At 46.6% G+C, this 15,656-nt stretch overlaps 1 protein-coding gene across 1 annotated transcript in view; it reads left to right on the top strand.

Annotated features, from left to right (window-relative positions):
* The window catches only part of LOC142774896 (uncharacterized), a 63,275-nt gene that overhangs the window by 29,125 nt on the left and 18,494 nt on the right, over positions 1–15,656 (top strand). The window contains exons 15-19 of the mRNA XM_075876041.1: positions 3,733–3,915; positions 6,554–6,641; positions 8,218–8,409; positions 9,079–9,252; positions 11,883–12,061. Coding sequence (XP_075732156.1) covers positions 3,733–3,915; positions 6,554–6,641; positions 8,218–8,409; positions 9,079–9,252; positions 11,883–12,061 — 816 coding nt within the window. The remainder of the gene's footprint in view (positions 1–3,732; positions 3,916–6,553; positions 6,642–8,217; positions 8,410–9,078; positions 9,253–11,882; positions 12,062–15,656) is intronic.

The raw sequence follows: 15,656 nt of genomic DNA, 5'->3' as shown, positions 1-15,656 counted from the left end.
AGGGATACTGAACGAAAACACGCAAAGCAAAGAAAAAAATTACGGGAACATTCAAATTTCACTAGGAAGGCGCGACTGTTACGACAGAGTTCATTTCAGATACTTTTGAACAGATGGCTGCGTTTCTGGTGGATGTGAGCGCGCTAGCAGTTGCGCCTAACCCCGTCGCCGCAGTCTCGTGATTGCGGTTCTCAACTGCTGACCTACAGGTCGCGGGTTCGAATCCCTGCCATGGCTGCTGCATTTTCGATGGAGGCAAAAATGATCGAGGCTCGTTTAAGGTGCACGCTGAAGAAGCACAGGTGGTGGAAATTTTCAGAGCCCTCAACTACGGAGTCTCTCATTATGATATAGTGGTTCTAGACGTAAAATCCCAACAACTATTATTGTTAGCAACTACGCATAGATGACCGTGACTTCACTTGTCCCCACGGCTGAAGCGGGATGCATGCTTTCCTGCACTGCTCATTTGCTTCTTCCGCCACGTCTCCTTTACATCCCCCTTTCGCAAAGGCGCCGAAACGTGCCCCACCCGGGAAAATAGTTCGCTGCCGGTGTCGTTCGTCGCAAGCGCGTTCAGAGGCGACGACTGGCAAGGTTGACGTGCCCGCTGGCGGACACGCTAAACATCACCACCTATAGTTCGCGGCACGGTTGCTAAACGCGGCATCTTAGGAAAAAAACGTTAAATCAATTATTTTCGCCTATAGTTTCCAACCGGAAAAAATGTGTTAACCAATATCAGTGAGCAAGCTTTCAAATGGACCTAAAATCTAGGCATCGAAAGTATACGATACGGGGGCACGTAAGGCCAGCTATACCAGTAAACCAATAAACCGTACAATACCTTATTCAGGTCATGTCAATCAGCCAGCCTTTAAGAGAGAAATAACTACTTGTGTGCGCTCGAGTACAAGGCCTGCGCCAAATTTCTAAATTTCACATCATCGCAGGTTGTCATACAGAGAACGAGCACGATGGAAAACTGGATGGGCGGCATTCCTCAACCGAGCATCTGCGAAAAGGTAAACACGTACAGACGTCCTCATAAGTTTGGAGAACACTACACATCTATGAGGGGAAAAACAGAATTTTACAACAATTTGAGACTCTAGTCAGTAGAAGCTTCACAACGCATGTGGTTAACGTGCTTTTAATGTTTCAAGCTGCATGACTGCGGATTACACTATACTCGTAATGAAGGAAAGATATGTAAATTGAAGGGCGCACGTTTTTTTTTTTGCTAGTCACACTATTAATGAGATTAGACACATAATAAGGACTCTGTTAGTTCTCATTTGTATACTCGCAAGGCAAATATCCAAGCAATTTCTGCGCTGTCAAAAAATGCGTTATGGCTTTGCTAGCCATCATACTTAACGTAGTAGAGAAAACTCCCGAAATCCAGAGGTCCAAGTTCTGTATCCTGGATTGCTTGATGTTGGGAAAATTCGCACGACAAATCACGAACGTTGTCGTGTGCCGCGTTTCACAGCGTACTAGGTTCAGCAGGGGGAGTGCGCGATAAGTGGTGGAGCACACGCTGAAATTTGCCCCTGAGCTGTGGCTTCCCCGCAGCTTTAAGCGTGTAGCGGTAAAGCCACAAGACACTTCAACGAACGGAATTCAAAGTAAACTATACAGGGTTGCCACCTATAAAGAAAATTTGGAAGGCGCTTAAACACCGGCTTCAAGAGTAGAACGCGACGGCGTAATTGAGTCTCTTACGTATCACCTTCTCAATGTATAGTGATTTTAAACCGAGAAATGAATATATAAATTGGGGGACCCTTAAGCTTCGCATTTAGGAGTTGAACGCGATAGCGAAATCCGGCCCCCTAGTGCACCCTTCAACCACTAAGTGCATACTTATTCATATGTTTTGTTACATACACGTGCACGCACACAAACACGCACCCGGTAGATTGGACCAACGCGCGCTATTATCGCCGGATGGGCTCGTTTTCGTCGTGACACCTGTCGAACGAAATGCATCAAAGGGTTCCTCAAACACTTTTTCGAGTAACCATCGAATGAGTTCACTAGAAGAGCTTATTGCCTCACGAATGCAACGCCGCAAAAATTTCAAAAATCCGTCCAGTGCGAGTGGAGTTACAAAGGTTTGTCGCATGCTGCAATCGCAGTAAGTCTTCTTTCGTCCCGAAGAAAGCGCTGGAAGCTAAGCATGATGGGGTGGCAGGGCAAAGAAAGTACCGCGCTTCGTGACCTCGGGCACATTTTTTTTTCTTCAAATGCGCGGCTTTTTCAGTGTGATCGCGCGCGCACGCGTGGACAAGTAGCGGCCTCCCATGGCTATCTCGGTAACTTGATTTTTCGGTCACAGACGCACACAGAATTTTTCGCTCACAACCAACGGCGCCAACACCAGCGGCGGGTTTTCTGCAACACGAGCTCTTTAAAGCTATCGCGTTAAAGGGAACCCGTAACTGTCACCAGCAAAGTAGGACATCTCAGTAGCGATTCACAAGGAAAGGAATAGGAAAATAAAAATGTGTAGTAAGGAATAGGAAGACAACGAGTTTCTGCGGTTGTTGCTATGCACAAGATCTGCGTTCCCGTCAGACCGGCGCTACCCCGACTGTCATGTCGTCGCTGCTTTTCACAATAAATCGGCCCACGACAGATAGACAGAAAAGTAGATTGGGAGACGGTGGCTGATCCCCTTATCTAGGAATAGGTTTAACACGAAAGTGAAACCTGTCTTTACAGAGGTAGTTGGGCGTTTATTGTGCATTGTTTCAGCAACAGCAACAAATCGCAATGTGACTTGAATAACGGCAAGTAGCTCGAAACTTGAAAAAGACACCACAAGCAGGGAGCTAGGACCAAATTAGCATACACACGACAGGCGCGCGCACTAACAACTGTAACAGCTCGACACTTAGGGCGCGCTGTTCGATCGGAAAGATAGACGCACGAAACAGACGCACAAGTATATACAGGAGAAACGAGAACGACTGTCAGAATTCTTACTTCGTAGTGTGGCAGCAGCGCACTCCTTTTGTAAACGCGGCCGCGGCAGCGAGTGAACTGACCTTTGTCCTCTCCTGAATTACGAATCTGAGATGATAAGCGCGCGCTCAGGAGAGACCATGCTCCGTAGGGGCAGCGATCCCGGCTGCGGCGGCTGCATTTCCGATGGAGGCGGAAATGTTGTAGGCCCGTGTGCTCAGGTTTGGGTGCACGTTGAAAAAACCCCAGGTGGTCGAAATTTCCGGAGCCCTCCACTACGGCGTCTCTCATAATCATATGGTGCTTTTGGGACGTTAAACCCCACATATCAATCAAATCAGCGTTCCGTGGACGCAACAGCCTTTAGAACGCTCCCAACGCGAGTCCATCGCGCCATCTCGCCAGCGATAACGAAAACGCGCTGAAGTTTCGGAGCTCTGAAGACCGCCAAACGGAATATGGTGTATATAAAGGTCTTGCCTTTAGCGTCTTCGGCAACGTTCGTTGCGTGGCTTAGTGGCTAGCGCCACGCGCTGCAAATCGAGAGATTGCTGTTTCAACGACGCACAACAAAATCTTTCCTTTCGTTTTCTTTTTCTTTGCAATCTGCTTTTTATCTATTTTACAACGTCATATCCGTGACGGAAGCACGTCGGCGGAGCCGTGGTGGACCCCGGCATAAAACACTTTCGTGTTAAAGAAAGAAACACTGTAGGGAAAGCGTCGACTTCATCATTATATAGTGACTCCGTCGCGCAGGTGGTTCACCTGATCGAGGCCGAGATGGAGGCCCTCCGGGAGTTGTGGTACAACCGGCTGTGCTTCAAGTGCTTCGTCAGCTGTCCCTGCAAGTCGTTGCCGTGCTCGCTCCACTCATCCAAGGACTGTCAGGACCAGAACTGCCTGCACTTCCTGCCGCTCGACGAGTGCCTTCACAGAAAGGTATACAGAAAGAAATCACAACGCTCATATATCGTTAACTGTGACACCGATAGTGTAGCAAGATGTAGTTTCAGGCAAGCAAAACGCTCCATGTTCGGCTGCTGGTCCGAAGGTCTCTGCTTCAGACCCTACTGCGGCGATCGCATATTGATGGAGGCGAAATGCGAGAGGCCCCGTGTAATATGGTCCTGAGCAACTCCTAATACTTATAGCATTTGCAAACATATCTTAGAGTTCGGATTTATGGATTGATTGATTGATTGATTCAGTTTATTTACTTTCACATAAAGCATACATTCTTTCATAAGTATACAGAAGGAGGTCCCAGATCAACTTGCCGGAAGGGGGACCTCCATTCAGAAAATGTGTGAAATATGTACAAGTAAAATGGAACATCACTGTCAAGAACGTGCAATAAGTCATGCAAATAAATGCAATAGAAACTAAATTTACATAGTCTCAACATGAAACAAATATAAGTACACGAAGATTGATTGACTAATTGATCGGTTGGTTGATTCTGTGCACGTAATTTGGAAGGAAGAAAACGCCCTTGATTACACCAGCTGAAAAAATAACCAATTTTGTTTTGTTTTCCTGCTAAGAAAGTCAATATTCAATCGAAGAAAACACTTCATTCCCAGAATGAACAAAATTACCAGACGCGCCCGGAAAAATTAGTAGGATTCATGGGTGGGTGAACTCACTCGTGAGGCGACTCAACAGGGCTAACTCAGACTCACATCGAGCCGCGTGTCTGATTCTGAACGAGTCCGGCTCAGGGAAATTTTGGTAAGTTTGAGTCCGAGTGAGTCCAAAGCGCAAGATCTCTACCTCTTGGGTGAGTGTGTAAGTGCACGGTGCAGAACTTTAGATGGTCAAAATTTCATGTGCCTCCAACAACGTTACGCTCTAGTATCAAGTCGTGGTATGAGCCCATACAGCCCCAGATACCAGTATTGAAATGCTTGGCCAATACTGCCTCAACATTCCTATATGTAGCGTAGCCGGAAGGGGGGGGGGTTGGGAAGTCCTTTTGCTGAGTCATTTTCTTCCGGTGCTCTGTGTACCCGTTTTTTTTTGCGCATCGCACATTACGAATGTATTCGTTATTTTTTTGTTTATTTCAAAGATTTTCAGACACGGAGTGCGTCTCGGAAAGCAAGGCTAAAACGGCAGAACATTATCTGCCTGTAGGACTGCCAACTCTTGAATGGAGGAGATTTAAGACGGGGGAGGGGGGGGGCTACACATTGACGTGAAGAGAAGTCGGCGAAATTAATTTTATTTATGGCAGTATCTTGCAGGCAAATTCATTGTTCCCTCACTGTTGCGGCATCTTGCAGTGAAGCGGTACTTCAGCGGGCTACGAGCAACACTTCTTCTTGTTGGAGAAGGTACTCGCAAAAGCTTGTCACAGTTCACGTGAAAGTAGAAACCCTTCGCCCACCGCAGCGTCATTTCGTGCGTGCAGTTCGTGCGAACTTCGTGTTCTGTACACTGACGCGAGTAGTTGAGTGAAGTTCCTAACTAGACAGACCGGAAAAAAATGCGGCACACATGGCTGCCCCGATGGGGTTGGCGTGGAAAGCTGCATAAAGAGTCGGGACAGTTCAGCAAAATAAAATCCGAGACGGCTGGTAATCTTATCTGCCTGAACAAGGCCTTGTCACCCATACACTGATCTAACAGTGAGGCAGCGCAGAACAAAGGAGCGACAAAGCACAGAATTACAAACAATGAGACAAAATACGTTATAGCGTTCAAGCACCTCAGGTAAAGGTTAAAGAGAACAATATTGATTGATTGATATGTGGGGTTTAACGTCCCAAAACCACCATATAATTATGAGAGTCGCCGTAGTGGAGGGCTCCGGAAATTTAGACCACCCTGGGTTCACATCGTGCACCCAAATCTGAGCACACGGGCCTACAACATTTCCGCCTCCATCGGAAATGCAGCCGCCGCAGTCGGGATTCGAACCCGCGACCTGCGGATCAGCAGCCGAGTACCTTAGCCACTAGACCACCACGGCGGGGCTAAAGAGAACAGTAATTTTAGCTTTTTGGCAGAACGACTGAAGGTCATCGTCTGAAGATGCAAAAGGATTCATTTTAAGACTGGAAAGGTAGGCACACAAACACGGAGACAAGGAGGACAAGTTAACACCATGAGTGCCTACTCACGCCTAAAGTTTAATTATGAGAAAGAAAAACAAATATATATTATTTCTGTCACATGACAGGCATAGTGAAACAGCACAAAGGTGAAAAAAAATACACACATGAGGCTACAAAAAGCACACGTGCCTTGAGATTAGATTCTCAGAGTACCGATGAGATGTCAAAATTCGTTGTCTGTTAAAGTGAAGGAGGGGGTGCTTACATATTTAGATGTTCGGATGTGAAAAGCCTCTGTCAGCGCTCTGGTGGTGTGATGTATAGTTTTCGTGCAAACTAACGATGGAAACGACAAAAAAAAAAACGAATCAACGCCAACTAGCCCAATTATCCGTGCTACTGCAATACAGTACGATGGTGTCTATATCGTGGTTATATTGAGACTTTACCATTTATCGTTAAGCCCTGCCCATCACCAAGTTTTGCCGACACGTCCAACAACGGCGTCCCTCACGCAGGTGGTGTACTGCGACTACCGGCGGGTCCAGACAGAGTTCGTGAGACGGCACTTCCCTTACGCATCCTTCCACGGAATGAGGGGATACAGTTGAGTATAAGGCCTCGGCATCTGATCATTAAGTATCTGTAAAAAGGATAACGCTCTTTGAGACGTGTACTACCATTCGATTTAAAATAGACAGCTATTGATCTGCTGTGAGACTTATGGCGGCGCTGCGATACGCGCCTGTGTGACGTCAGAGCGTGGATTCACGTGATTTTGCCTGCAACGTAGGTCCGGCGCTGTGTAGACAGCACCGTCAAGGTACAGAGCTCGTCAAAGAAGCAGTTAGGCAGGTTATCTCATGTATGGTCGCCACCGACGCTGTTCGAACAACCTGGAGTCCCTGTTTTTGATGTTCATTTCAGAAGCACTGACAGTGCTTCGTTTTTTTTTTTCCAACTACGGCCGCTCGAGGCTAATAACGATATTTTAAGGTGACGATATGTTCCTTCGTCACGCGATTCCGTATCGAATAAAGCAAGCCGTCAACCAACATGTCTACAGCAGTATGAACAAGGTTTTCTACACACGTAAGCCGATTGATCACATGTGCTTCATTGTGTAGAGTGACGTAAGCGCACGCGTACAAGCCGATTGCTACCAGCCGTCACCGCACGAGGAGAGTGAGGGGTTGCGACAGGATTGAGAGCTGTCATCGCGGATAGCTGCACGAGAGAACGTAAACCTTCAGACCTTCCAAAAACTCTCGCAGACGCGGCCTTCGCATCTCACGGCGTAATTGGCACCCCCTTTTATTAGATATCTGTTATAGTAGCTTCGAATCTCTAAAGTATGAGAGAGGGGAAAAAAGAACAGCCGACAGCGAAAAAGCCGAGGAAAACTAATGGATCTAAATACACCTGATGGTTAATGTTGTCCTTGTATTGACATAACAAACATTAGCAAAAGCAAGAAAACCATAGCATAGGAAGAAAAAAGGCACACTGAAATAGGGCTAAGTTCCACTAACTCATTTAGAAATGAGATCACAGGAAGAAGACAGGCAAATAAGCATCAGTGATAGTTCCCTTGTTTGCTTTATAGCGCAAGAATGTCTTGTGTCGGCTATAACCAGCTCAGCCGAAATACACTTCTCGGCTTATATCGGTGTCGCATGGTCCCTTTTGGTCGGGATCGGGCCTTATCGGAATGGGATTCTTTTATTGTGAATGGCTCCTCTACGCAAAACTGCAAAATGGAGCCAATCACTGCGCCGAAATTTGATCCCGGTCAGACTTAATCGTGATCAGTAGTGCACCATGTCACGCCGGTATTATTATACATTATAATTAGCGTACGGGAGTACATACCGGAGCATACGAACTCCGGTACCGGAGCATACCAGAGTTCGTGCGTGCACGTTCGAAGGAGTGAACGAACTGCGCCTCCAAAAATCTTTTCTTGGGTCAGTTGGTTCACGGCTTCTTGAAGGAAAATTGTTTGAGCTTGAAGCAACACAAGGACAGGTACCACGCGAGAATGAGATCACGAAAAGAGGGCAACCAAACTCGCATGACTGACAGTTGTCTTGTTTGCAGTCCGTTCCCCTGTGTGTGTCCGTGTGTCATTTAGCTCTTCAAATAAATATACTTTTTTGCCTTCAATGCGCCTTTCTCGCAGGCGCAGGACTGCGCCGCGCATCGAGCGCCACCGCAGTGTGGGACACGGACCAGCCACCGCTGGGGTTCTCGGCCTTCGGCTGGGAGGAGCGCTTTGGACCCTGGGAGGAGCCCCCGTGGCTGAGGGACGCCGCCAAGTTGCTCGAGTCCGGAAACACCGGACGCGACTGGCTCGCCCTCGCCAAGAGACTCGGTAAGTGCGTACCTATAGTACAATACGTGCGTATTCCACGTCAAAACCAAACTCTGATAATGACATTTCTCGGATCTTATACGTCCCGGTATCTTTTGTCGCCAGTTGTGTGTGTGTGCGTGTTACGTGCAGACGGAATCATACTTACCTAGAGCACACAGCAGGCCACTGCAGGTGTGGTTTCCTGCTGGAATACGAAAAGGCTGACGCCGTAATCATACCAAACATGTTCATACCGCACGCTGGGTCATCATGCTATAAATCAAGCATGAACGGAAGCTTGCGGCTGCCGTGAAGTAGATGCTGTGGCCATGCAACAACAGAGTGACAAGTGTAGAGAGAGAGAGAGAGTAAAATGAGGGAAAGGCCGGGAGGTTAACCAGAAAATGGAGCATCCGGTTTGCTACCCTGCACCAGAGGAAGGGGGAATGGCGAAGACAGACCTTTGTCTGAACAATCAGTGCTTGAAAGGCGACATGATTAGTGTGAATACAGAAAATAAGTGAAGGCCTTACTGAACTTTTTGTGTGGCAGTGGCCTATTGTATAGACTATAGCACCCAGCACCCCCCCCCCATTTTTTTGCACGCGTCTATTTCCCTCTTCACTTTCTTTCCCATCTTTCTTCTAAACAAGTGTACGATTCTCTCCGTATACCAACGCCTCGCAGGCTACACGGACAAAGAGCTGAGCCGCTTCGTGGAGGAGACTAGCCCCGGCGTGGCGCTGCTACGAGACTGGCGCGAGAGCAACGGGGCGACGCGATATTGCATCGACGTGCTCATCTCGAGCCTGCAGCAGATCAGCAGGAACGACGTCGCCAGGCTCATACAGGACGAGATGGGTGAGACGACTGAGTGCGATGTTGTCGTTCATGTTGCCACGGGGTTGTGACTATTGTGGGCGTTTGTTACTTACGTCGTTCTCATCCCTGCATGATCACAATCACCATCATCCGCTTGTCTCTTTGTCCTCATTGCCACTCTGGGTCATCGTCGTCGTCTGTGTACTGGCTCTGCCCGTTTGTTTTGCGAGGTCTTTCCTCAAATAAACGCTGATGCAGCCAAGACTACCATGACTTCATACTATACACGTATAGCAGTCGGTAAAAAGGAAACTAGAGGGCGAGCTTGTGCCCGGGGATAGAATTAGACTCAAGGTATACAACGATGTCGGCGCACAGTCACCGATCGTCGAACGTTCAGATCGTTGGAGGAAAGCGTCGTCATTTAATCATCAGTGGTGGAGCCTTATAGCGTTATTGCAGGTGTTCACGCACGTATTCGATAAGAAATTGGTCGGAGCCCTTCGGGAATATAATATACGGCTCTGAACTTGACTAGTCACGTCCCGCGAAACAATCTGAAATGACTGCATAGTTAGCAAACATAGTTGCGCGGCCTACACGTCGACGATATATAGTTATAACGCGAGAACAGAACGATAACAAAGAGACAAGAAGGACACGAAGGACACTAGCGTTCGTGTCCTTCGTGCCTCTTTGTCGTCGTTCTGTTCTCGCGCTATAACTACCTTCATGTCATACCAACTAGCCGAAGCTGCCACACTATATACACGTCGAGTGGCGCTAACAATTTTTGGTCGGTGAATCGAGATCACATCAAAGGGAGGACATAAGGGCACGTGGACACATCACAGAACAAGCTTCGTTTTACGCGAATGCGGCAACAGGCGCGTCGGGTCATATTTTCAGCGTGTCGAAGAAATGCGGGTCGCCCCGATGCGGGACAAGAGTGCGGTATACGGTGCGAGACAAACGGTGACACGACATGCGGGAGGGGAGCGACGGTTTGCTGCTGTGTACCGACCAGTGACCACCACTAATGGAAAAAAAATGTGTTCAGCAGCGGCCAAGTGCTTTTAAAACGCCCATCTGTAAACCTGGAGGTATATATCGTTCGATTCAAAGTATTGCCAGGCACAACACCGTTTATTCTAACGGGGAGATAGCTATATGTACCACGGCATGGCACTCGTTGTTGCGGGTGTGCTCATATCTCGAAAGGTGGGGTTTCTCTTCTTGCACGCCACGGTGGAGAAGTAGCTATAGGGTGCCCGGCTACTGACCCGAATGTCGCGCGTTCGATTCCCGTCACGGCGGTCGGATTTTGATGGAGTCGAAATGGTAGAGCACCGTGCACGTTAAATAACACCAGATGGTCAAAATTTCCGGAGACCTCCACTACGACATCTCTCATATTCATATGGTGGTTTTGGGACTAAAACCCCACATATTATGATTAATATTATTATTATTGTTTTAATGACATCCCCGACAGTGTTTTTTCCGGCAACGACTAAATGCAGTCTACGAAAGAGCCTAATATCTCTTTAATGCTGCATCAGTTATCGCATTATGGGTAAAATATGTTTAAAATGTTTCAATACTTATCTTCACATTTCTGCTGTTTAGGTAGTATTGCTTCCGCTAATTTGATTCTCGTTTGTTATTGTGTTTGAATGTAGCGTAAATGAGTTACATGTATTCTTTCTCTGATTGTTTACATGGAAAGCTTTTCAATATGTATGTCATCTCTCGTCTGCCGATGTGCCGGGCCAAGTCCTCCAAGCCACCGTCTGGCTTTCACGGGCCTGTTATTCGTTTTGTAACACTCAAGATGACAACAAAGATTATTATTATTATTATTATTATTATTATTATTATTATTATTATTATTATTATTATTATTATTATTATTATTATTATTATTATCTTTCCTTTCCGGTGTATTCTGGATTCCTATTTGCCCTTCCGACAACGACACTACACCAGCCTCCCGAACGGGTTGCAGAAACAAGCGCATTTCCTATTCTCAAACCACTCCTGCTACTCACCGACCGGGTGGTATACCCGTCAGAACCACGTTCCGGCATCCGTCGGGCGTAGAGAAACACATTTCATGTAAAAAAAAGCAGTCGAATTGTGAATACCGCGACATGCTAAAGATACGACGCGCTGCCGTTACAGGTGCGCACCGTATACACACGAAGGCAACAAACGCTACACCGCCTTAACGAAAAAAAAGTCACAGCATATCCACGGAGTGAATGATGATTGGTGGGGCGTAGCGTTCGTCAGTCTGTCTGTCCATTCGTTCTTGCGTCCGCCTATCTGTGTGATCCTTGGTGCATCCGTCCGTTTGCTCATTCGTCTGTCTGTCCGTCCATCTCTTTTTGCGGCCATCCCTCTGTCTGTCCATCCATCCGTGTGCCCCTCTGTCTGTCCGTCCGTGCGTGTGTCAGTGCGTTCGTCCGTCCATATGTCTAGAGAAAACTCCAAGCACAGCCATCTCACATCTTTTCATCATGTATTCATCACATACAAGTGCCCTCATTCAGCAGACACTGTAAGGACCGCTATTTCGGGTATGTGCCACTGGTGGTTGTACTGCGAGGGACGCACAAGCCACGCCATAGGGAGCTTCACCCCTAAAACTAACGATGCAATCGCAGAGCCCGAATCACTGGCGCCGCCGGTGTTCATCAGCTACCAGTGGGACGCCCAGGAGGTGGTGCTAAATATCCGCCAGCACCTTGAGTTCTCGGGGTTCCCCTGCTGGATGGACGTGGGCCAAGTGGGCGGCGGAGATTCGCTCTACGGCAAGATCTACGAGGGAATCAGCAGGGCGAAGGTATACACGCTTACGCGGCTGAAAAACGGCTGGAGTGCACAACGTCGCAGCAACTTGCTAACCTCGAAATTCGGGATATTCGTTAAGAGCGTGGGGATGGAGACGCCACAGAATAAAACCGGTGGGCGTATTATTAACGTAACCGTTCTTCGGGGTCGCAGCGACCCCGCAAACGAGTGACAAAGTAAAGCTTGCAGACGTCGGCTATCGTATAGAGGTACTTGCAATCATTCCGTATCTGGACGTGTGCACAGTTAAGGAAAAAAAAATCTGCTGCGCTATACGTGATGTGTTTACGGTGGTGAAAGTGACTTCAGCGTCCCGCAAACGATAATAAACAACGGTCACTTTGCACGTTTTATGCGGCATCTGAGGCTGTCGCACTTGATTACTTAGTGAATAAATAAATAAATAAATAAATAAATAAATAAATAAATAAATAAATGTGGCAAAGCCTTCGAACAGTGGGTCGTCCTCTCCAGCGCCTTCTAGTGGGTCGCCCTTTTCGGAAAAAAAAAAGAGCAGATCGTGCAGAGAGTCGGTCCCCGCATTGACTGTCGCTGTCTTGCATCATCGCCGAGTGTCCACCAATAAACATCTTAACCATAAATAGATAAACCAACAAATGGAATTACCAGACAGCACACATGCTTCACTTACCCTACATTTTGCGACCATTCACAACGTTTTCTTCATGGGAAGATGATGCGGCGTCACGACAGATTGCCACGCGCTGACGCGCCTCGACGCGCACGTGTAGTCAGGCCTTAAAAGAGCGTTCGGAGTGGCTTTACAACAAATAACGCATGGGTTACACAACAGCACTCATTCCCAACTTCCGCTCGAACAAACATCGAAGCTCGTTTTTTTCCTGAATGAGGGACCCTTTTTGAAAGAAATATACTTTCTTAGTGAGCAGGGAACGTTTTTCGAAGGAAGATAGAGCCGAGAGATAGGACAAAGCGCACACTTACAACCAATTTTATTGCACAGATGGCGGGAAGATATATACAATGGAATAAGACCACTCTTAAAAAAGAAAGCGGTACTACTTACTAACCTTGAGGTAGTAAACTGTTGTCACAACACTCACTACCTAAGTAGTAACTGCAGGTACACTGTAAAAAATATCCGTGTTTTAACGTCGGAGCAGACCGTAGAAACTACAGAGTAACATCTGTTTCCTGAAAAATAGCGAGACTGGACGTTTAAAGCACAAACTGTGCTGCGGTTTATGGGAAACAGCAGGAGTTGCCGTAAAGCAGCAGTCGATGTTTCCGTTCTTTCGCTCCTTCCGTAAAACACCAGAAAAACGTATGTCTTCTGTACTTCAAGAACACGCTTCCGTGATTTGTGTGCACGGCGACATACTGGCTGAACTTTGACCATTCCCCCCGTTCGACAATGATACAGTGAACTAGAACAGAAAGTTAAGCGACAGCCATGGGCAATGCCTTGAGAGAGCTGTCGGCGACATACTGGCTGAACTTTGACCATTCCCCCCGTTCGACAATGATACAGTGAACTAGAACAGAAAATTAAGCGATAGCCATGGACAATGCCTTGAGAGAGCTATCGTGGCGGGTGGCTAACGTATACATACAGCGGCAACGCTGCAGTCGCCGACTAAGATGAGGCGTCCCACAGTGTGTAAGGAATGCGCAGATTCGCATTGTACGCTCATGGAAAGTCAGAAAACGAAGACGGAAAGTGTGATAACTGGGCAGGCTTTGATGAGGAAATTAAGCTTAGAGCAACATTGGGTTCGAAGATAGACTAAGAAATACGAGAGAATGAGGAAGAGAAACTGTTCATTAACTCACAATGGAGAAAAAGAGCTGCATGCAGGATCACTGGAAAGTGCCAGTATGGATACATATATATATTCGGAGAGGCGGAGAAGGATAGCAGCGGTAAAAAAGAAAAAGAGAACGTTTCAGAGTTTTTACCGATTAAGGAAGAGGATAATTACAGCATTATGATACTTCACCGCAAGGGAAGCTAAATTTACTATTAGTAGCGAAGTCGGGTTGCCATAAAAAGTTATAAAGCGAGACGATATGGTGGGCCAGCCTTCGTTAGTGTGGTCACACTGACGAAGGCTGGCCCATCAGCCGAAACATTTGTAATTAGTAAAGGTGTTTCGGCGTACGTCGTGCTTTTTCGCTTCCGATATATATATATATATATATATATATATATATATATATATATATATATATATATATATATATATATATATATATATATATATATATATATATATAAATATATATATATATATATATATATATATATATATATATATATATATATATATATATATATATATATATATATATATATATATATATATATATATATATCGTCGAAAGGCGCTGCACTTCGTTTTCAATCTTGCAAGATTGAAAGCGAACAGGTACTTGTACTGCGTCTATGAGACTTTATTGACAAAAGATAGTGAAAAAAAAACATACCCGTCCAAGAATCCCTGCATATATGTGAATCTTGATGGTGTGCATAATAGTTTACGTTTTTTTTTTTTTCGTCACATCGTGAGAATGCACGACACACAGAAGAAGAGACAGTGTACATGTTCTCCTATTTTCGTTCCTTTTTTTTTTCGTGCTTGCAAGCCTTGACTTGTTTAGTGAGAGCAATCCTATAATCGTAGCTGCGTTGTATAGTTGGCACACCAATTAACACGCAGTCAATGAAACACAGTAATGAAGTGTATTTTAAAAGGGTGCGGTTTGCTGTTTCTTTGTATGAACTCGTTGTTTTCACGCTGTTTCGCACCGTCAAGCCTACCATGCAAGCTCAAGCCCAATAATAAAATTTGGAAGGCTCGGGGAAACGTTTGTTCTTTTTATGAATTCATGAGTCTACTCGGTGAACACCGACGGCGACTTCACTTCGTCACCGAAGAATTCATCGGTTGTTGAATGGTTCTCACTACCTGCGACGAGAACATCGATTCTTCAGAACTATTTCCCTTTACACCACTTTTCCTGAATAACCGATAAATTTTTTGCACCACCATAGCTCTTCCCAACCACAACAGGCCAAAAGAAAAAAAAAATGCGTTGATGGTCACACAAAATAACACGACTGCTGCGGTGTGTCCGGCCATCACTGCCCAATAGAATGGGTGCAAGATAGCATCGGTGCATCGTGGTGTCGGCTAGAATACAAAAACAAATTGTAGGCAGGCGCTAAAGTAGTCAGTTTGCCCCAAAGGGAGCGTCGCGAGTTCGATTAAAAGCCGCACCACCCGCCGGTGCCGTTTCAGCTGAGCGCCTCCCTTCGTAGCCTAAGAGGGCGCTACGAGCGTCGTGTACATCAGTCACGGCTGCATCTGCTCCCACAAAAACGCCGGATTGCCCCGGAACTTCTCTTCCTGCCTCCAAGATTCCTGTGCGCAAGGTCAGTAAAGCTGCTAAGACTCTTTTGCAACCAAAATCTTCGGGACTTAAAGCACAGAAGCGAAAAAAAACCCACAACGAGGACGCGCCCGGGGTACGTTCAAGGCTAGGCCTAACAAAGCACCCGCGCCGACCCAACACTGGCGCGGGCGCAACGCCGGCTACTAGTG

The sequence above is a fragment of the Rhipicephalus microplus genome, chromosome 10 (genome assembly GCF_043290135.1).
Source record: "Rhipicephalus microplus isolate Deutch F79 chromosome 10, USDA_Rmic, whole genome shotgun sequence".
NCBI lineage: Eukaryota > Metazoa > Arthropoda > Arachnida > Ixodida > Ixodidae > Rhipicephalus > Rhipicephalus microplus.
The sequence above is the reverse complement of the archived record's forward strand: the minus strand, read 5'-3'. Positions and strand labels throughout refer to the sequence as shown.